This window comes from Balaenoptera physalus (genome assembly GCF_965194825.1).
Source record: "Balaenoptera physalus genome assembly, chromosome: 7".
In the NCBI taxonomy this organism is placed as follows: Eukaryota; Metazoa; Chordata; class Mammalia; order Artiodactyla; family Balaenopteridae; genus Balaenoptera; species Balaenoptera physalus.
The window spans coordinates 56,250,567-56,272,704 of record NC_138886.1 but is presented as its reverse complement, the minus strand read 5'-3'; the positions used below and the strand labels follow the sequence as shown (position 1 = coordinate 56,272,704).

The following is a 22,138-nucleotide window of genomic DNA, read 5'->3' as shown; positions in this document are numbered from 1 at the left end:
CTGGATGCTTTTCAGCGGAGTGCTGCTTTCACTTGGTGTAATTGGGAGCGGTACTTGTTGGAGTTAATTGTTTGGCTTTCCAGAATGAGTTCATAATAGAGGACTCCCTTCCAATCCCACTATATACACAACATCACCTTCTTTGGATGAAGACCGGCCTTTGGTGTGGTTGGCGGTGGTTCATTTTGCTTGCCCCACGATCTCTTCCTTTCCACTTTATTGTACAGGATCCACTTTTCATCACAGGTCACAATTTGTTTTAAAAACGGAACGTTTTCATTACATTTCAGTAGAGAATCGCATGTAGAAATATGGTCAAGAAGGTTTTTTGCTTAACTTATGTGGAACCCAAACATCAAAACAATTCGCATAACCAAGCTGATGCAAATGATTTTCAATGCTTGATTTGGATATTTTAAGTATGTCAGCTATTTCCTGCGTAGTATAATGTTGATTGTTCTCAATTATTGTTTCAATTTGATCGCTATCAACTTCAGCTGGTCTACCTGACTATGGAGCATCGTCCAGTGAAAAATCTCCAGCACGAAACTTTGCAAACCAGTTTTGACACGTTCGATCAGTCACAGCACCTTCTCCATACACTGCACAAATCTTTTTGTGCGTTTCAGTTGCATTTTTACCTTTCTTGAAATAATAAAGCATAATATGCTGAAAATGTTGCTTTTTTCTTCCATCTTCAATATTAAAATGGCTGTCTTTTTTAAATGCACACTGATATGACAGCTGTCACATATAATCTAACAAAATTGTTTCAAATGAAGTTAAAGACAACTAAGTGCCACTAGAGCCATCTTACGGAAAAAATCAAACGAACCTTTTGGCCCACCCAATATTATTCATCATCAGCTTTCAGATCTACGATGGCTTCAGTAACAGGGAAGACATATTCCATATAAACATTTGGTTGTCACAAATGCCCTTACTAAAGATAGAAATTACATATGTGATAGAGGATTTAATGTGGATTCGTTTAAAAACCTGGCTGCTTTTGGGAGCTTCTCTGCAAGGCCTTTCTAGATAGTTTTTCCTACCAAAGCAACAAGGAAGAATTACCCCATTTCCTTATCCAGGTCAACATTCCATTAAAAAAGCTTTCTTAATCTCTTAGAGGTTTTGCCATTGAGCTACTCATTGTACTGGAAGATTTACAATCTTTTAAAGTCTAGATTGTTTACTTATTCTTGCAAGACAACTAATTCTACTTATGATTTATAATGTGAGGAGAGAAAAAATGATTTAATTTTCTGAGTTTGCTTTAGTTCATTTGATCCCATTACTTCATTTAAAGGCTTATTCAAAGAGAACTCAACATCCTTTACGTCCTCCAGTGCTATACCAGACTTCTGACTGACATAAATAGAAGTACGTAGTTTGACAAAATCCTTTCATTTTGTCTATCTCATTATTATTTAGATCATAGGATTCTTTTAGTGCCCTAAAGGAGAAATCATGACATTTTATTGTTCTTATTTTTGTGGTTTTAGTCAAGAGAGAAAAATTGCATTTTGCTTAATTATTTGGAAAGTAGTCTTTTTAATTTAGGAAATTTATTAGTTTTCCAGAAAGATAGAGCTACGATATTGATAAATTTGCCTGATCCTATTGTATTTGAAATTTATTAGACATTTTTGCTGTCTAAATAATCAAACTTGTTAGATTTTTGTCAGGCTAATACAGAAGTGGTTATATTTCTGAATTTCTCATGTGACCCTTTTTTTCTTGCATTTGGTTAATTTCCTTATGTTTTATATCATAATTTAGATCTTCAAAGAGGTTTCAGTCTTTTTTCTTTGATAAGGAAAAATCAGTATAGAGATAAGGAAAAGGGAACATTTGGCAAAAAAACAAAGTTATAAGAAAAGAAACCTTTTCTGGATTATGAAATGATAAATGATAGTCTTATCAATATAGATAAACTAAAATTTAAAATATAATACCCTATCTTTCTAATACACCTTTTAGCAGTTAAGCACCTCAACACTGAGCAAGTTTTAAGACAGACTTCAAATATTTCTGTATTTCATATTCAGTATGTAAGAAAAGCTATAAAACTGCCTGTACTCTTTGATCCTATAATCCTAATATTTAACTTTTATTTTCCCCCATTTTTCACCCTACTCCCCTACCCCCCCAAAAAGTAATTTACACAATAGTGTGTTCAGCAGACTGTCTCTAATAGTAGAAATTTGGGAAAAGCCCATATGTCCAACAGTAGGGAGATGACTAACCAAGCAATAATATTAACACAGTGGTATAGCATATGGCTAGTAAAATAAAATATTTGTAGATCATTGTTACTACATGGAAGTATTCATGAAATGTTAAACTTTTTAAACATCCAAAAAATATATGCATAATAATTACAGTATGTCAAAAGGCATGTTTAAGAGAATTAGAAAGGAATTTCAAGTCATGAATAAAATTAATCTATTATGTTCTTAAAGTAATTTAAATTCATAATACAATAATAGCACTTATCTTGCCTAACCAAAGGCTGTGCATTAGCTAGATCAAACATTAGAGAAATCAGAAGCTTAGATCAGAGGTAGTGACACCCTAGTTTTTGGTCACAGAGTTTTGTAAAAGCCGGTGGTTATCAGTGAGTAATGATTCTGCCCACCCCACCCCTGCCCAGCGCTGCTATGAGACTTTGGCAATGTCTGAAGACATTTTTGATTGACATAGTTGAAGAGGTGGTACTGGCACTTAATGGATAGAGGCCAGCCGTGCTGCTAAAAATATCCTACATTGTAATGATCCTATAGTGCACCTGACAGCCCCCCACAGCAAATAGTTATCTGTCCTCAGATGTCAGTTGTGCAGAGATTGCAGAACCCTGGCATATGCCTGTTTTTGATCAGGGCCCTAGTCTCTCATAATGAGTTGCTGCTGCCAGCTTATTATGGGGAGAAAACAAGTTGATGTTTTGACACTTAGGTAGAAATCAATGAAATCATATGCCAGATTCCATGATTGAGACCATTTTATCATATCATATATTTCTAATTAAGACTTGTATTTGATGGAACTTGTGAATGTCAGTATTAACCTTTACCCTTTATGATTTTCTCAGATTGTTAAAAGAATTCTTGACCTTAGCTTCAGATCCATCTCAGCTGTCTGCAATCCATTATGATTTATGGCCTCTTTTAAGTATGGTCACCATTTACCTTTTACCTTCATTATAGGAAATGAAGTTATAAATTGGTTGTATATGTATTTTCTTTGTTCATTTTTTAAAATATGATGGAAAACATTCTTAAAAAGTGAAGATATAGTAAGAAATAATACACAGGTAAATGGTAAAATATAGTCAAATTATGTATAAAACTTCACTTATATGAATTTATGTGAACCCCTAAATCATAGTTGCATATAGTAAAAGCTTGATATAAGGCAAAGAAATTATTATACATTAATCTTATTTTCTAACACCTGTAACAAAGAAATTTTACTCTATTATAATGTAGGATTATGGGATTTTTTTCCCTCTTCTCTCCATATCCCATTTGCTCACAGTGAGGCATCAAATCAAAATTATTTTATAGCCATCTATTTAGAGTAAAAAGTCTATTTTACTACAGTATAAGGAACTTTAGATACATTCAGAATCCTGAATATGCCCTAATTAACTTACTTAATGACTTTAGTTGTACATATGGTTGCATCAATATCTAAATTGTCCTTTAATTAGTTTTATTTAAGTTTTTGGCAATTACATCATTGTGTATCTTGTTTTCTTACTCTAGCTCTTTTGATATGGTTAACAAAACTGAAAACTAGCTCATCTGTGGGGGGAAAAACACTCTGTCTTTATATTGTCATAGTTAAAGCTTTCAAAAAATTAAAATAACCTTTTGGAAACCCTGTACAACAAATAAAATAAGTTTCTCTACCTGTCATATTCTAGTCTTATTCATTAGGCAAATACTTCCTCATTGTTTTCTGTGTACTATGCGTAATACCAAGGAGCTTGGTTGAAATTCAGAGACTAAAACAAAGTCCTCATCCTCAAGGAATTCACTTTAGAGCTTAAGCTTTTTATCGCCAATCCTGGGCATAAATTTTTAATTTTAATCAGGATTGGTTGCGCTAACTCCTGTCCTTTTATAAAAGACTTAATCTTTTATTTTCAAGCCATTTTTTTTATTCAGAGGTCACCAGACACTCTAGACACTTGCTTTACTTCCCTTAATGACATGTTAATATATTATTTGAGAGTAAGACTTTATGGACTTTATGAAGAATCAAATATTAACTGACATGTTCAAAATAATAGTAAGAAAAGAGAACTAGATGACAGGAAATGTGAACCAGAACAATAGCTGGCTGATAAGACAAAACTTCAATTGACTGTAGTCACTGAATTATCTGAAAATGCATTATCCTCATTTATTTATGGTAAGTCTTGCTTTGGGGCATTCTTTTTGACATTTAATAACTACTCTGCTCAACTAAGAACTGGATTTTAACTCTTGTTAATAGCGCTCACTGTTTGAACTTACTGCAATGTGGCATAGTCTGTATCCCATCAGGGAAACTTTCTTAAAAACAATATTTGAACACCTCTTTTCTTCTAAGAAAAGTTCCAATTAAAAGGGAAAACTGTTGTTTCGTATTTTTACATCAGCCAGAGAATTAATGCTGCGTGTTCCCAGCATGCAGTGAGCTTCAAGGAAGAATTGAACTCGGTGACAGCTCCTTCTATAATTAGAACTTCATAGTGTGGCTTTTATTCTTTGCCTTAAACTCTTTTGAATTACGTATCACACACACTTATTCAAATGTAAGTAACAATCTAAATGCCAGATATTTTTCAAAGCCCCAAGTAAATTTGTATTATTTTCTATTTAATTGTTACTCTACTGCCTTTCAGTGGCAAGAGTTCTGGAAAATTGAATTTAAATCCGTGAGGTGCTTAAGACCAAAAAATGAGCTTCACATCATTCTCTTTTTTATATTACAGAAGATATCAAAATCTTTGGAAAGCCCCTAAAATTTAAAGATAGGGTAGTTTAACCTTTTGTAAACTAGGGAAGAATACCATCCAAAAAATGGAGAAGATTGAACAGTAATAGAACTTTCCTACCATCTTACCAGACTCTGTAAAAAAGGTAAAAATGGTACATTATATATGGAAGGAAAATTAATCCCAAATCTACCAGAATAAAAAGGAGTCTAAATAGAAGGCCCAGAGTCCACGTGTGGATCTCTAGCACTTTAAAATAGAAAAAATCCTTGCATGGAACCAGTTTCTTTTAATGAAGATATGATGCTAACTAGTTGTAGCAGGTGCTTTTAATTAGGACAAGGCCATTTAAGGCAGATTTAGTGGCGGTAGCATGAAGTGCTAATAGACAATTGAGGAAAAAACCTACAAAAGCAGATTTTAGGAGTCCAAAACTATTAGTAATCAATAACCACTTAATATAGGGACATAGGTTATAGCCCGGTAAACCCTGCAGTCACTGCCTTAAAATATGAAACAATAACTTGTTCATAATGATGATCCAAGTCATCAAGAGTTAAATTATATTCATTGTGTACTCAGAAAATCTGGAAGACATATTTTAGGAACGTTTCTATCAATTTTTTAAAATCTTTTGCAGCTAAGTAGAAAATCTCAGTAAGCTAAGAAATTTACTTCTATAGTTTGAATACTTACTGTGGGCCTGCTCTCTGCTAGGCATTGTGATGGAGCCTGAGAAAGTAAAAATAAGTAGGATACTGACCCTGCTTTTAAGATACTCCCAGTCTTAATTTCACTTGCATGGACCTTTTTATGCTCTGATGATACCATATGTAACATTACTTAGTGATTAAGATTGTGCAGTGAATTGCTGGAGAAGCCACCTTTCTGATATCAGGTATAGATTTGATAAAATTTTATTAACTTCTTTGTTACCACCAATTTACTAAAAAGAATCAAATTCAGATACTTACCCAATAGTTAATTTCTAGTTCAGGATTTTTTCTTCTTTGTGAATGAAAATGGTTACACACCATCAGTTACATACATATTGTTAGATTTTCTTCCCCAGTAATAGTAACTATATCACTGGGAATGTGATCTGTCCACCCTCTATACAAAGTCAAATGACACTGAAACTTCCAATATTATCACTGACGCAGTTGTTTGTCTTCATGCTTTCTAGTTAAATGCTAATTTAGAAATATAATGGAAATGTACATGCTGTGCAGTGTAGGATATCTTTAAAATAAAGTACAAATGCTTTCCTTTTCTATTGAATTAGTCTTAAGAGAAAATGGGTGAGAGTACCTAAAGAGAAAATACTAGTATATGATAGGATAGTTCATATTAGAACCTCTGAAAGTGTGAAAATACTCTTTAACTTTTTCCATATTAATATGCAAACATTTCACTATACTGTCTAACTAGTACTTTTTCAAGGGACTGTATACCAACAAGATGAATGCAGTGTTTTACCCCCAAAACTGTGAATATGCAGGAATATACTAATATAGTAGTAATTTCTTTAGGTGAGCAATAAGAAAAAAAAAAAGTAAATACTTACTACCTTTTCACTTAATATTATTTAGACTAAGGAGAATGCCAAGTAATTAGATTATTAACATGCTTAAATATAGTTAATTTGATTTGTGCTGTGTTTTTATACATTTGCATTTAAATTATTTGTAACCTACCTTTGGATATTGCTAGTGATTTTAAATGAGACATCTTTGCAGACAAATCCATTTGGCTTTTCTAAAAGTTATTTGAATTTTATTTGAAAAGCATGATGTATTATTATCTAATCCCTTTCCACCATGTGATTTATGTCTGTGACAAGAACCAAGCCTATAACAAAAAATATTTTTTCATATGATCCCTGTTTCTGTGCTGTAACAACATATTTGTAAGTAAAAGCATGTAGAAAAAGAGCATTGATGCCTTTTTCATATATATTATGTTTTGTCCATAAAAATTATCTTTTTTATCATCTTCACAATAATACCCTTTCAATTTAAAAAAGCATTCTTTGCATATTTATATGTGATGTTAATCTTTTCTTCATATAACTGTTGATACCTATTTTGTTTAGATATAATGTTATAAGAAAATCTATATAAGTAACAGAATGATTTGTGTAAACAAATTACTTTCACCTAAGTTTAATATTCAAAGCATCTAAACTTATTAAAATGTGCAAAAGATCCATGGTAATGAGACATTTAATAAACCTGGAATTTATTTGTTTTCCTCTTTTCTTCCTTCTAGATGTTCAGTGTCCCCAGCATCAGTAGATTGCCAACTCCCTCTCCTTGCAACACCCCAGCCAGCATTATGCTGGTGCTGTCATACCCGATTACTGCAGCAGAATGGAGTTTTTCTTTAGTTGTAAGGTAAGTTTCCCTCCCCACTCATTTCACACACATAGACTCAACTTTTCATTTTACAATATTGTGTAGTTTTGTAAGTTTTTTAAAAGTTTCTTTTCTCTTATGGTTCCTTAGGTTATTAACCTATCACATTCAAAAACTTACAAAACTGCATAATATAACAAAGGACTTATCTTGTAGCCATAAACCAGCTCCTTATTGTAGTAATCCCTATGAGGTTATAAAACCTTTAGTGTTTGACAGTGGGGCATCTCATGGAAAGGGAGCTGGCAATCTGCAGCTGCTGTGGACATTGGCTGAGAAAGTATTGAAAGGTAAGCCTCAAATTTAGACCGTATTGTATACCTTTGGTTCCCTGGTGTATGTTTGAATTCATACTTTATTTTATGTTAAATTTCATAGTAAATTTATAAAAGAAAAATATATTACTCTCTTCAAAGTGACCTTCAGTAAATGTTTGAATTATTAAGTTCACATAACGCATTAGGATTATTTTAGAAAAAAATTTTTGTCCATGAAAATAGTGAGAATTCTAATACCAAAAATTGTTCATTTATCCCCATATTCACATACCTGTTCATAAAGAAAAGTCAGCACTAAATTCATATATGTAAAGCTTATTAAATGTATTTTTTACTAGAGAAACAATTATAACACTGTTCTACAAATAACCATTTACTTAATCTTTCTATCTACTTTCTTTGATTCTGTATTGATCAGTGCAGATAAAGACTGTAAGAGCCGTTCTGATTTTCATTATATCCATATTCTCTTATGTGTTTGAAGATGGGGAACTTGCTGTTTTCCTTGTTTTTTTAATTCACTTTTAAACTTTAGATCACCATAGTTTTAAGTACTACTGTAATTAAACAAATGAAACAAAGTAAATTTTAGAGATTTTAATGTTTGCATTACAGAGATACCTACATGTAAATATAGGAACTTACACAGTACAGTCTCTTCTTCTTTAGGAATTGTCTGTGTGTAGCCCATGAGAGATGGCATTGTGTAGTGGAAGGAAAGTGGATTTTAGCATTCGGGGGATCTAGAATTCTAAAGTCTTCTTCCACCTACAAGTACTTCTCTGTTTACTTTAGACACTTTCCTTCTGTAAAATTATGTCCTCTGAGTTCCCTTTTAGCTTTAATAATTTCATCCTAGAAGAAACATGATAGTTTTTCCTTTATCTGTGTATATAAATAAAGTTGATCAGTCAGGAAAGCTATTGTTAATGATCTGATTTAAAGTTCAGGAAATATTTTGTTTGATTTTAAATAGATTTTTATATTAGATCCAAGTTAAGGCAGATTATTACCATTTGACTAACTTCATTTAAAAATTCATAACTTCTCTACGTTAGTTCCATTGTATACTGTGACACTCTGAGACCAGCACTAGGTAGAAAGGGACATATTATTTTATTTCTATTTGGATTGTATTGACCAAAGAAATAATAAATGAAAGAAGCAGTATGAGTTTCTCTTTTACTGTCAAGTGATTAAAGTACCTTATTACCTCAAACACCAGCCCTGGAGCAGTGATTCTGAACTTTTTTAAACCTATGCCCCCTTTTGATAGATGACACACATACCCCATGGCAGGTATAGGGATGCCCTTTGTTGAGGTCATCGTATCCTTTATATGTATCTTCTAGTCAAAACATTTTATCAGCCTTTACTTTCTATAATTTGTGTTATGAAAATAATAAACTTTTTGTTTTTCAAATACAGAATGATTAGATAGGCATTTTCAAATATAAATGAGATACCATACCATCACTACCCCAAGTTGAGAATATGCAGTATAAAGAAGGGGAAGAAGGCCAAAAAACATACATAAAGTTGAAGGCCTTAGACATTTACAAACAGGTCAGTGGGTAAAACAGAGTTATATGGAAGTTAGGACTCTATTCTCTGATTGATTTATATGACCCCTCCTGTTCAGTAGTATATTTTCTGGGCATTGGATTAATTAAAATTTAGTAACCAAAATAAAATCAAAAGGTAAAATTTTCCTAATATTTTTAAAACTCTTTCCTATAAAAATTAATGTTGTAATTTAGTAGAGACACAAACAGAGTTGATAAATGGCTTTAAGTAGTATCCAGTTACACAGTCTCCCCTTCCCGTGCTTCATCTACCTAGTCCTAAAAGTCCCATAACACTGATAGTTCTGTATTCCCTACCTCATCACCACCACACTAATCCATACAGCCACCATACTGCCCAGGTTAACTCTGCATCTGTAATTCTTCCCCATATAACTCCCAGTTAATAAGGAATTCAGCATGCCTGGCGCCCCCTAATCCTTTAATGCTTTTCCAGTTAATTATACCGTGAAGAGAATATTCTCCCCACCTTCATTCCTTACCTCTTTCTGCTCTCTTTAGCTTAGGAAAAGTTTATTTCCACCATCACCATTTCATTTTTGAGCCAAATAGAAGTTGATATGTAGAAAAAAATAATGTTGTTGATATGCCTTGTTAAAGGGAAAAATCTCCATCTACTATTTTCTATTTTTTATTGAAACAAAATCTTACCTCATTCTGAAAAGGATTTATGGTAGCTGTTACCTGCCTTTTCATCTTCCTCAAATAGCTTTCCATAGATGAAAGTTATTTCTTGCTCAGTTTTATTATTTATAATCTAATAGTTTTGTTTTCATGGGTTAGAATATGCACTTTATACTATCTCATAACATTTCTTTGAGAAAACAAACTTTTGAGGTATAACTCATTGTTAGTTGGGTCCTTTTAGAATGCTTTTGACAAGATGGAAAGTCTCTTCAGGTTAGTGTATTATATGAAATAAAAGTTACTTTTCTTGAAATTTTTTCACAATACTATAATTTGTTATGCCACTGAGAAGACACAAAAATTAGTCAGTGAGCCTAGGTTCCGTATTCATTATGAGCACATGCACATATAATCTCACCTCTTCCTACTCTTCTAATGAATAATTTCCCTTCTGAAGTATAAAAACCTCAGTTAGAAATGTTGTTTATTTTTATGTGCATAAACATTGTGTTGGTTTAAAGCACAAAATTTTCAGGAGTAGGAAATACAGTGTTATTGATCACTTAGTTTTGTATGTGTCTAAAATTTCCATGACAAAAGGAAAAGTTTTAGATATATATAAAGTTGGGAAATTTATGCACAGATTTTAGAATATGCTTTGCTCTAGGGAGTGGTTATTTTTCTGCCTTAATGTTTTACTTATATGCAAATTGACTCAGAGTTCCTGTGGGGTGAAATCTAATTTTATGCAGGTTAAATGTGATCTGTAACATATATAGTTGTGTGCCTTTTGTTATAAAAGAAATAAAATGAGTGGACTATGTGGTATGTAAATTATATCTCAAAGCTGTTACCAAATAAAAAAGAAGTACAACTTGGTTATATAACAGTAAGTGACTATAGTGATGGTGGTGGTGGTGATGTGGATAGCTGGTGTACACTAACATTGTGGAGAAGGGGGAGTTGGCTACCTAAAGATATAAATTCTGTAATCTTCCTGTTCCTATGGTATTCAAGTAATTTCATGGGTACTGATGAAATGTATCTTTACTAGAGGTTTTATAACCTGTGTCAGATTGAATTTATGTAATACAGTTTTTAAGAGGCAGTGATGTAATTAGTTCTAAAGAACTTGGACTTCACCAACAGGCAGATCTGGGTTCAAGTCAGAGAACCTTAAACAAGTCATTTAATCTCTCTGAGCCTTAGTTTCATCATTTGTTAAGTAAGGCTAAAAATGCACACACTTTAGAGGGCTTTTGTAACTGCTAGTATACGTGAACTCTCATGCTCACTTGATCTCTCTCTCCCTCCCTTCCTCCCTCCCTCTCTGTTTGTCTCTCTCTCTCTCTGTCTCTTTCTCTCCAAGTATGAATGAAATACTTAGGATAATACTTAGCAAATGGAGGGCATGTCAGAAATTAACCGTTAGTATAGCATGATAGTATTGAAAATGGTGACCAGTTGTTTGCTTTTCTGTGCTGGAAACATTTTTAAATAAAATAATTGTAAAATTTCCTAAGGAAGTTTGTTAAGATGGCTTTTGAATAGGATAACAATTCAGGCTTTCTCTCTTTTTTTCCCCACTGTTTTGGAAAAATTACAGAAACTTTACAGAAGTGAGCAATGTCATTTACATAGTTATATAAATGTTTGTATCTTTACATGTGTTTTAGTGATTTATAAAAATGTTTATAATTGACCCAATTAAAAACTTAAAAAAAATTTTTTATCTCCTGGTTTAATTAAATGGGTTTTAGATTTCTCCTGTAGAATTGAGAATCTTTAAAGTATATCAAAGAAGATTTATTATAGGATATTTTCCTCCTTGCTGCAACCTTCTGAAGAAGAGATATGTACTTATTTGATGGGTATTGGCATTTTGTTTTGTTTTTTACTCAGAAAATAAGTCTTGGTGTTTACTTTTGGATTAAGTCTAAGGAATTTACTTTTAAAATTGTGTTTTTTAGGGCAAATGGTATCATCGGAGGCAAGCTGTAAAAGAATTGCATAGTACATTGATACGTCTTTTAAATGAATTGCTGCCATGGGAACCAAAGTTAATGAAAGCTTTTCAAAGAAACAGGTAAATCAAGCTTTATTATCTGTTTTACTTTTTAAGGCTCTTACTTTATGATTATGGAAGGTGTCCTGGTATCATTTAGTATAGTTTTCCATTGATTCGTAATTCAGATATTTTTGAGTACCTACTGTGTACAAGGTACCTCCTAAGCCCTGACAAAGTACTGTTGATTAAACAAAACTCTTACTGTGTGGTTTATATTCTTTTTTCTCCCCCATTTTTTTTTCATTGTGGTAAAATGTACAAATAAAATTTACCATCTTAACTAGTTTTAAGTGTACTGTTCAGTGATATTAAATACATTCATGATGTTGTGTCACTGTTACCCCATCCATCTCCAGAACTTCATCTTGTGAAACTAAAATGCTATACCTGTTAAACGATAACTCCTCATTCCCCCCTGCCCCCCATCCCGTGGCAACCACCATTCTACTTTCTGTATCTATGATTTTGACTAAGTACCTCATATAGTACAAAATATTTGTCTTTTTGTGACTGGCTTTATTTCACTTAGCATAATGTTCTCAGGGTTCATCCATACTGCAGCATATGTCAGAAGTTACTTCCTTTTAAAGGCTGAATAATATTGCATTTTATGCATATACCACATTGTGCTTATCCATTCATCTGTAATGGGCATTTGGGAGGCTTTTCATGTTTTAGCTATTATGAATAATGCTGCTATGAACATGAGTGTACAAATATCCAAGACCCTGCTTTCAAATTTTGGGGTGTATACCTAGAAGAGGAATATGGTAATTCTACTTTTAATTTTTTGAGGAACTACCATACTGTTTTCTACAGTGACCGTACAATTTTACATTCCCACCAACAGTTACAAGAGTTCCAGCTTCTCCACATCCTCACCAACATTTGTTATTTTCTTTTTTTTTAATTGCCATCCTAATGAATATGAGGTGGTATATCATTGTAGTTTGGATTTGCATTTCCCTAATGATTAGTGAAATTGAGTGTTTTTTCATGTGCTTATGGCAATTTATATATCTTTGGAGAAATGTTTAGAGATTTTTTTGATTATTGATTCAATTTCCTTACTAGTTATAAGTCTATTCAGACAGACAAACTCAAATGTCAGATGGTGATAAGTGCTGTGAAGAAAAATGAAGCAGGTTAAGGGGAATAAGAAATGCTTAGTTTGGATGGGATGATGATTGCTCATTTACCAGGGTGTTGGGGAACACTTCCCTGATGAGTTGATGTTTGAAAAGAGACCTGAAGGAAATAGGGGAGAGAGCCAAGTGGATATCTAAGGGAAAAGAAGATGTAGAAGCCCTAAGGTTAAAAGCATGATTGACATTTATAGGAAATGCAAAGGGGCAAGAATAACCAGAGCTGAGTGAGTGAGGAGGAAAGTGGTAAGAGTCAAGAGTCAGAGAAGTATAGGGAAAGGTAGCCGGATCATGTACATGTTTAAGGATTTTGGCTTTTACTCTGAGATGAGAAGCCATTGAAGAGCTTTAAACAGAGGAAGTACATGATCTGACTTATGTTTTAAAGCACTCGCTCTGCCTGTTCTGTTGAGATAGTGTAGTGTGGGATGACGATAAAGGCAGGGAAGTCAGTTACACTATAGGAGTAGTCCAGGCAAAAAATGACAGTGGCTTGGACCATGATAGTAGCAATGCAGACGGCAAGGAGTGCTTGGATTCTGGATAGATCTTGAAAGTAAGACTGGTAGAATTTCCTTAAGGCTTGCATATGGAGTGTCAGAAAAAATGAGGAGAAAAAGATGGTGCCTAATATTTTTTATCTAAACAACTGGAATAATGCAATTGCCATTAGCTGAGATAGGGGAAACAAAGAAGTAGTTTTGGGGAGGGGGTGGATTCAGGAGTTTGGATTTCAACATGTTAAGTTTGATATGCCTTTCAGATGTCTAATTGGAGTTACTGAGTAGGCAGTTTAGCATATGAGTCCCAGTTAAAGGGAGTAAGCCAGACTGGAGGTATACATTTGGGGGTTGTCAGGATATAGATTATATTTAAGCTGTGATGTGAGATGGTAGAAATCACCTAGTATATGAGCATAGATAAGAGAGACTGAACCCTGGGACATTCCAACAGTTAGAGGTGATGGAGATGGTAGGACTCAGCAGAATTGACTGAGAAGGAGTATTCAGCAAGGTAGGAGCATAACCAAGAGTGGTGTCTTAGAAACCAGGTAAAGAAGATGTTTTAAAAAGGAGGCTGCTCATGATGGATTGAGGAAGATGAGGACGAGAATTCATTGTTAAATTTGGCAATATCATTGATGAGCTGTGTTGATACAGATGTGGGTAAAAGTCTAAGGAGTCTGTTCAAGAGAATTAGGGGTGAGGAATTGGAGTTTTTCTATAAAAGTAGAGCAGAGAAATAGGGCAGTACCTGGAAGGACAAGTTGGAGTCAAGTTGGGTCATTTGTTTTTATTAATGGGAGAAATAACATGTTTGTATACTGGTACAAATGATTGAATAGAGAGGCAAAAATGAACTCAGACAATGGAAGGGACGTTTGGTTGAGTGAGATTCTTGACTAGGTGAGAGAAGATGCGTAAGTTGGAAGGGTTAGCTTAGGTAGGAAGATGGAGAATATGAGTACAGATGAAGGTCTTAAGTTGCAGACGAGGTGTGAGCATATGAGAGTTCTTGTCTGATTGCTTCCATTTTCCCTGAAATAAGGAGCAAAGTTATTAGCTGAGGTGAGAAGACTGAGAAGGGAGGAACATTATACTACCCTCATATAGATATTTCTAAAATGAAATTAATTTTACAGTTATCCTTTGGTAACCCACTCTAGTATCTTACAGCCCTCATCTGCTCTATAAAACCCTTAAGCAATAATTGAAAGATAAATAAATTGAGAGTAATTATTAACTAACATTTATTGAATATTTATGTGCCACACAAACTATGAAGTAAGTGCTATTATTATCCTCATTGTACAAATAAGTAAACTGATGCTTAGAAAGTTTAAGGAACTTGCCCAAAGTCTTAGAACTGTTAAGTGACAGAGGTGAGATTTAAACTCCAATATGCACACATAGGAATTTTTTTTTTTTTTGATGTGGACCATTTTCAAAGTCTTTATTGAATTTGTTACAACATTGCTTCTGTTTTATGTTTTGGCTTTTTGGCTGCAAGGCATGTGGGATCCTAGCTCCCTGACCAGGGATCGAACACACTCCCCCTGCATTGGAAGGCGAAGTCCTAACCACTGGACCGCCAGGGAAGTCCCAAACAGATAGGAATTTGTGGCAAAAGTAAATTGGAGAATGTATGTTCAGATTTTTTTTAAACAAACAAAAATAAACAAAGGGTAAAAGTAAAATAGAGAAACTCAGTTGAAAACAAATGAATAATAAAGGATCTCTAAAATATCATGTAATCATTTGGAAATGTTTCTATCTCTCTTAGTGTTATAGAAACATAGGTATTATGTTTTTATGTGAAAAGGATCTCTGAAAGATCACTTTTCAGCTTTGTTTCCCTATGCTTAATTTAAAAAAATAATTTCTAGTGAGACCCAAAGGTTTAGATATGATTGCTCTCAGGATTAAATGATGGATTGTTTTTGTTTGTTACTCTTTGTATAATAGTCAAAAATAATACACACTGTTTCTTAGAACTTTCTGATTAACTCTTTTAAATGACCTTTTAAACTATATTACAATCAGCAATTTTAAGACTATCTCAAATCTATTTCTATCAGTGCAGCTAGAAAAAAAATTACCTTTTTCACATTTAATAGGTCTAACAGCAGCCTTTAGAAAGACAAACAGGTGTATGTTTGAACACTTTATTCTGAAATTGCAGATACAATTTTTTAAGTTTCTTATGCCTACACCCTGTGTTTTGTCTTCTTGAACAATAGTCATTGGCATCTTAGACACACTTGGTTAAAACATAGGTTTAGTGACTTAATTGAAAATACTAAAATACAGCTTAAAATGTTAGAAGTTACTTTAGCTTCCAAGAGTTCAATACGTACGTATTGTTTGTTGTGTCGAATATTTTTCTTCAGGAGTCGCCTAAAGAAAGACTATGATGATTTCAGAAGACAGCCTGATCACGATAAATTTACTGGAGAACCGTGGACTGCTGAAGAAGGTGAAGGAGATCCTGGAAAAGAATCTCCAAAAGTAGAACTCAGTAGCAAGTCTATAGACACCACAGAACCTCTAGATATCCTGGAGAAGGACCATTTTGATTCAGGTAGGCATTCAAACTTTCTTTAAATCAACACTAAAAGCACAAAGAGAAATTTTAGTATCTTTTGTGGAGATAAAGGATAATCTGGTTAATGAAGTTCATTGATTGGGGAAATCTGTTATGTTTGAAGGTGTACTAATGTCTTATTAAAGGTTCTTTGGAGTCATTATTACTGTTCTAGGAGTTTCTGGAGTCAGTGCCCAACTCCAAACTGTAGGCTTGTTATTGCTCATTACAGACCACACATCATTGATATGCAATCCCTTTGAAATAGGTTTAGCCTTTTCTTTTTATTATTATTATTTTTGAAGCACTATTTCTGATGTTTGCTTTAAATGGAACTTGTCAAGTCCCTAATAATTGTGAAGATTTTTTTTTTTTTTATGAGGAATGATCAAGGTTGATGACCTAATAAGACCAGAGTGGACACCTCATTCTTATAAGGAGGCTGGATAAGATGATCTGTAATTCATTTCAACTTATCAGATTATTTTATTCTATAAATCTAGTTAAATAACTTTCTTTAGTTATCTAAGAGGTATAAAAATTTGTGGTTAGAAATGTATTAACCTATTGTTTTCCATGTCTGGTGAATTGAAAAAGAGTAACTTCTCATCAACCCAGTTTGATCAGATATGAATATAAATTTTTTACTGTAGGAATAATTAAACACCAGAAAAATCTGGACATTTTTTATTCCGTAGAGTCTCTCTCTAAAAATAGAAAATATGGAGAACCATCTCTCTTTGATATGAAGGTTTCCCTATCTAGAAGGAGAGAACTAGATTCCTTTCCAAATCTAAATTCTGAGCCCTATTGCTGTCTTGAGTATCTCTTTAAAAGATGTAAACTTTCCTTTTACACTTGTATTGGCAGCAGAATTTGATCAAAAATAATTTCCTTATTAATAATATGTTGTTCTTGGGAATGGTTACAATGTCAGGATTACCATGTCAAAGGTCACCTTACCTTAATTTCCATCAGTGGTACTGAGACTTTTGAATCGCCCTACAGGTTTCTTAATAAATTGCTTGTTCAAAGATTGACTTTCTTTTTTATAATTGGTCTTACCATTGCTATTTTGCTGTTTTATATAAACAAAATGCTTGTTTTATAATTTTCAGATGATATGAAATTGTCAGAAATAGATTTACCTATGGCCAGAAGCAAGTTGCTGAAAAAAGAATTGCCTTCTAAAGATGTACCTAAGACACTGCCTAAAACACTTAAACGACAGTCCAAACAAACTAATTATCTGGATGATAGCACAAAAGAGCTTTCCCCAAGGAAGAAAGCAAAGTTAAGCACAAATGAGACAACAGTTGAGACTGTAGAAGGTGATATGCAAATTGACTGTTTGAATGAATCAAAGCATACAGAGCCACTGTTTGCAGAGTCATTTGCCTCATTGGATTCAACACCAGTGTCTACTCTCCAGAAAGGGACCAAACCTATTCAGGCCTTGCTTGCAAAGAATATTGGGAACAAAGTGACCTTAACAAATCAACTGCCCCCTTCCACAGGTAGAAGTGCTCCTGCTGTGGAAAAGCCAGTTATATCTCCTCCAGAAGCAAGCCCCATAAAGCCAGCATTGACCTGCCACACCAGTACAAAAGGTCCTTTACAGATGGTATACAAAATGCCCTGTGGCCAGTGGTTGCCCATAGATCTTCATAACAGCTCTGTAAAGATTCAGATGCAACCTATGCTGGATCCTAAAACAGGAGAAAAAATCATGCAGCAGGTTCTCATTCTGCCTAAGAATTTTGTAATTCAGCACAAGGAAGGGAAAGCAGTTGCAAAAGAAATACCACCACTTCAACAAAAAGGTACAGAACAAAATGGTTCATCTTTCCCACAGACAGCAAATGTAAACTCTTCTTTAGCATCAGTTCTTGTCAACCCAACAGGAACTGTTTCTACCCAACTACCTAATGCAGCTTTCAACAAGACAGTTATACCTTTGTCAAATGTGAGTAATGCTAGACCACAGCCTTCGACACCTGTAACCTCCATAAGTAATTTATTAACACCACCAGTTAAGACTAGCCAGAGTGAGGCAGGAAAAGTCAAGAATGCAGTTTCAGCAGCCGCATTCCCCCAGCCCATTGCTTCACCCACCATTTCCTCAACAGTTCAGCCTCAGTTATCAGCAACAACACTAAATGAATCTACAAATCCAGGTAGTTCCCTCAACTGTTTTGCACAACAAACTGCTGATTCTTCTGAAGCAAAGCAAGAACTGAAAACTGTATGCATAAGAGATTCACAGTCAATTCTTGTTAGGACACGAGGTGGGAACACTGGAGTTGTAAAAGTACAGACCAATCCAAATCAAAATTCATCCAATAGTTTATCTTCAAGTTCAGTTTTTACTTTTGCTCCTCAGCTTCAGGCATTTCTAGTGCCAAAATCAACAACTTCATCATCCTCTGCTTTTTCACCAGTAGCTGGAACAACTGCTACATCTAGTCTCCCACCTTTTGGCCAAGCACCTACTTCTGTTTCCATTCCAGCTGGCTTTAATCCATCCACGGGGAAAAATCTTAAATTTACATTAAGCCAACCTTCCTGCAGTAGTAATTTGGGGCACATGATAGATAAAGCTTCACACATGCCCACCTCTCCCTTAAAGTCTTCTGTTTCTTCTAGCACTCTCCTACCATCAACAGCAAATAGTTCAGTAAGCGTAATTAGCATATCAACAGGAAATTTTGGACAAACCAATGCAAATGTTATTCATACACCAGCTAAACAGCAACAAGTAGATTATGTCACAAAAAGTTACCCTGTTACAAGATCAGAAGCAACAGCAGCAACAAATGAAGATATGGTCAGTGGGACGCCAGTTCAGAAACTTATGCTGGTGTCAGCTCCATCTATTCTTTCTTCTGGCAGTGGAACTGCAATTAATGTGGCACCTGCACCAACATCTACAGGTGTTTCTGCCCAGAAATTAGTTTTTATTAATGCTGCAATTCCCAGTGGCACTTCAACCCCAACTATTGTGGCAGAACCATTAAAACAAACTCTTCCTCCTCCCTTGAGTAAAACATATGTTAAGGCTCCAGAGCAGCCCCAGATAGTACTAATTCCATCTACAGTGGGAGCACCAATAAAAATAAATTCGTCACCAACTGTGTCTCAGATAAAAGATGTGAAAATTGGGCTAAACATAGGCCAAGCAATTGTAAATACTTCAGGCAGTGTGCCAGCTATACCATCAATTAACCTGTTGCAAAATGTAACCCCAAAAGGAGAAGAAAAAAGTACCAAGGGCTATGTTTTGCCACTGTCAACAAGTGGTAATTCAATTCCAGTAAGCTCAAATTTTGTGAGTCAAAATATTACTCCTGTTAATGAATCAGTGGTTTCTGCTTCAAGAACAGTAAACATGTTTTCAGTAACAGGAGCAAATGTATCTTTGGGTTCTCTTTCAGTGACCTCAACCTCTGCCTCAGTTGGGACACGACCTCCTGTTTTAGTCAGTGGAAATGATACCTCTTCAAGAATTATGCCTATTTTGTCAAATAGACTTTGCACGTCAAATCTCGGAAACACTGTGGCTATATCAACTGTGAAAACAGGACATCTTGCATCATCTGTTCTGATTTCAAATACACAACCAACAGTGTCTCCTAAATGTCTAACATCAGCTTTGCAAATCCCTGTTACTGTTGCCTTGCCTGCATCTGTGACTGTATCCCCTAAAATAATCAACACAGTGCCACAAGCCGCAACAGTACCAGGAGCCACACGTTCTGTATCTCTTTCTAAAAGACAATCTCGGACTTCCGTCCAGTTTCAGTCACCAGGGGTTTCAACTCCAGTGCCAACAAGTATAAACACAAATAAACCTCAAACTGAATTTCCATCCTCTTCACCGAATCCAGGTAAAATAATTAACATTTCCAATTTTGCTTCTCTGCCAAACCAGCAACTGTCCCCTGCTTTCGTAAAATCAACCCCCAGTTACAGTTCTGCTCCAGCTGGCACTGCCGTTCACACTGGTGCAGCACAATCAAATGTAACTAGTGTGGCAGGGGGCCAGTTCAGTGAGCCTTGTATTCAGCAAAAAATAGTCATCAATACCAGTACACCTTTGGCACCTGGCACACAAATCATGATTAACGGAACCCGCTTTATTGTTCCACCACAAGGTCTTGGAGCTGGCAGCCATGTTCTCCTTATATCCACTAATCCAAAATACGGACCTCCCTTAGTTCTTAACAGTGGCCAAGGCATTCGGCCTACACCGGTAGATAACCTGGCCCAGAAGATCACGCTAGCATCAAATAATTCTTTAAGTGGGCAACCTGTGAAACATTCTCTAAGAAGCTCTACAAAAATTGTAAACTCTCTTGGGAATGCAAGTTCTCTACCCACAGTACATGCAGCACCACAGATCATAAACCCAGCTGCTGAAGTTTCTGTACCACCTCCTGCACCAACAGTGTCATTGACTTCAGTAATTAAGTCTCCTCCAGCTACTCTTTCGGCTAAGACATCTTTGGTTTCTGCCATTTGCTCTAGTAATCCTTCACTGCCAAGTAGCACTTCAGTATTTCATTTGGATACATCAGTCAAAAAATTGTTGGTCAGCCCAGAAGGAGCCATTTTGAATACCATAAATACTCCAGCATCTAAGGTTTCTTCACTCTCTTCATCACTCTCTCAAATTGTTGTATCTGCCAGTCGAAATCCTGCCTCTGTCTTCCCTGCTTTTCAGTCATCTGGCTTAGAGAAGCCTGACACAGCTGCATCTTGAATTTAGACTAAACGAGCCAGTTTTTAAATAATGGGGCATTGTTTTGACTCCCATAAAAATTTTAACTTTATTATGCTGTTGAAAACATATTATACATAGTTTGTGTGTGTGTGTGTGTGTATGTGTGTTTTGATGTGTCTTTTCATTAGCTTGCAACAAGGCTTTGTTTTTCTTGGGGAGGGAAAAATCTGTTCCATTTCACTCATTGGTATGAGTATGTTTTCAAAGGTTATTTGTTTAAAATAGACAGTCAGGACTTACCTGCCTATGTAACATGAATTGAACAAAGTCAAATTTGACTAGTTTGGAGTAAGCTAGGCTTTTGCACACTTGCATTGACACGTTTCTTCTTGAATTTGGACTGTTGCAGCGTGGCTCTACAGTATGGTATTCTGTGTCTTTAGTGGAATCTTATTTTTATTTCTGTAAGAAAATATATATATATATATTTATGCATTGTGAAAATGCAGTCCATTGTGTAAAATTGTACATATTCCTAAATCCTTAACAACCTGTACTAAACTATATGTACAAAGAACTATGCTGTCTTATTTATGTTTTGTTTACATAATGTATAGTTTTTTAAGTATTTTAGTAATTTTGGACCAGTGAACTGTTAGCATCAATGCAGAAGAATCTGCATGTAATAAACTGAGTTGCTGTATTTCCTTGTTTGAATACCATTTTTAAAGTGCGTTCTTGTTCCATTGAAAGACTACATGATATAATATGAGGACAGATCTTTACAAAAAGGAATTTAAGCTAGGAAATTTGAATTAATAATAGCATTTGTACAAGGCTTTAGAATTTACAAACTTTACTTCCACATATCTCATTTGACTTTCACAGTACTCTTGAGAGCTTAAATGATGTGCCCTAGGTCACTCAGCTAGTTGGTGGTATAGCCAGTATTTGAACCTAATGCTTAAAATCATTTCTGCATAACTTTACATTACTTCTGCTTTAAAATTTCGCTCTGGATTTCAGTGTTTTAACTTTTTTCTCTTAATCCACCACCAGATTCTACATTGATCAAAATAAGTAATCTTAAAGGCCAGTGTGTTTGGTCTGTGTTTATACATCCCAAATATGTTTTTTTAACTTTTTATTTTTAAATAATTTTAGATTTACAGGAAGTTGCAATGATAGTACAGAGAGGTTTGGGGTACCCTTCACCTAGT

At 34.6% G+C, this 22,138-nt stretch overlaps 1 protein-coding gene across 4 annotated transcripts in view; it reads left to right on the top strand.

The window, feature by feature from the left end:
- BRD10 (bromodomain containing 10) overlaps positions 1–21,621 on the top strand; it is a 106,487-nt gene extending 84,866 nt beyond the window's left edge. For all 4 annotated transcript variants that reach the window (XM_082470794.1, XM_082470793.1, XM_082470792.1 and 1 more), the window contains 3 exons: positions 11,869–11,984; positions 16,002–16,192; positions 17,314–21,621. In XM_082470794.1, coding sequence (XP_082326920.1) covers positions 11,869–11,984; positions 16,002–16,192; positions 17,314–20,957 — 3,951 coding nt within the window. In that variant the 3' untranslated portion in view covers positions 20,958–21,621. The remainder of the gene's footprint in view (positions 1–11,868; positions 11,985–16,001; positions 16,193–17,313) is intronic.
- The last annotated feature ends 517 nt before the right edge of the window (positions 21,622–22,138 follow it).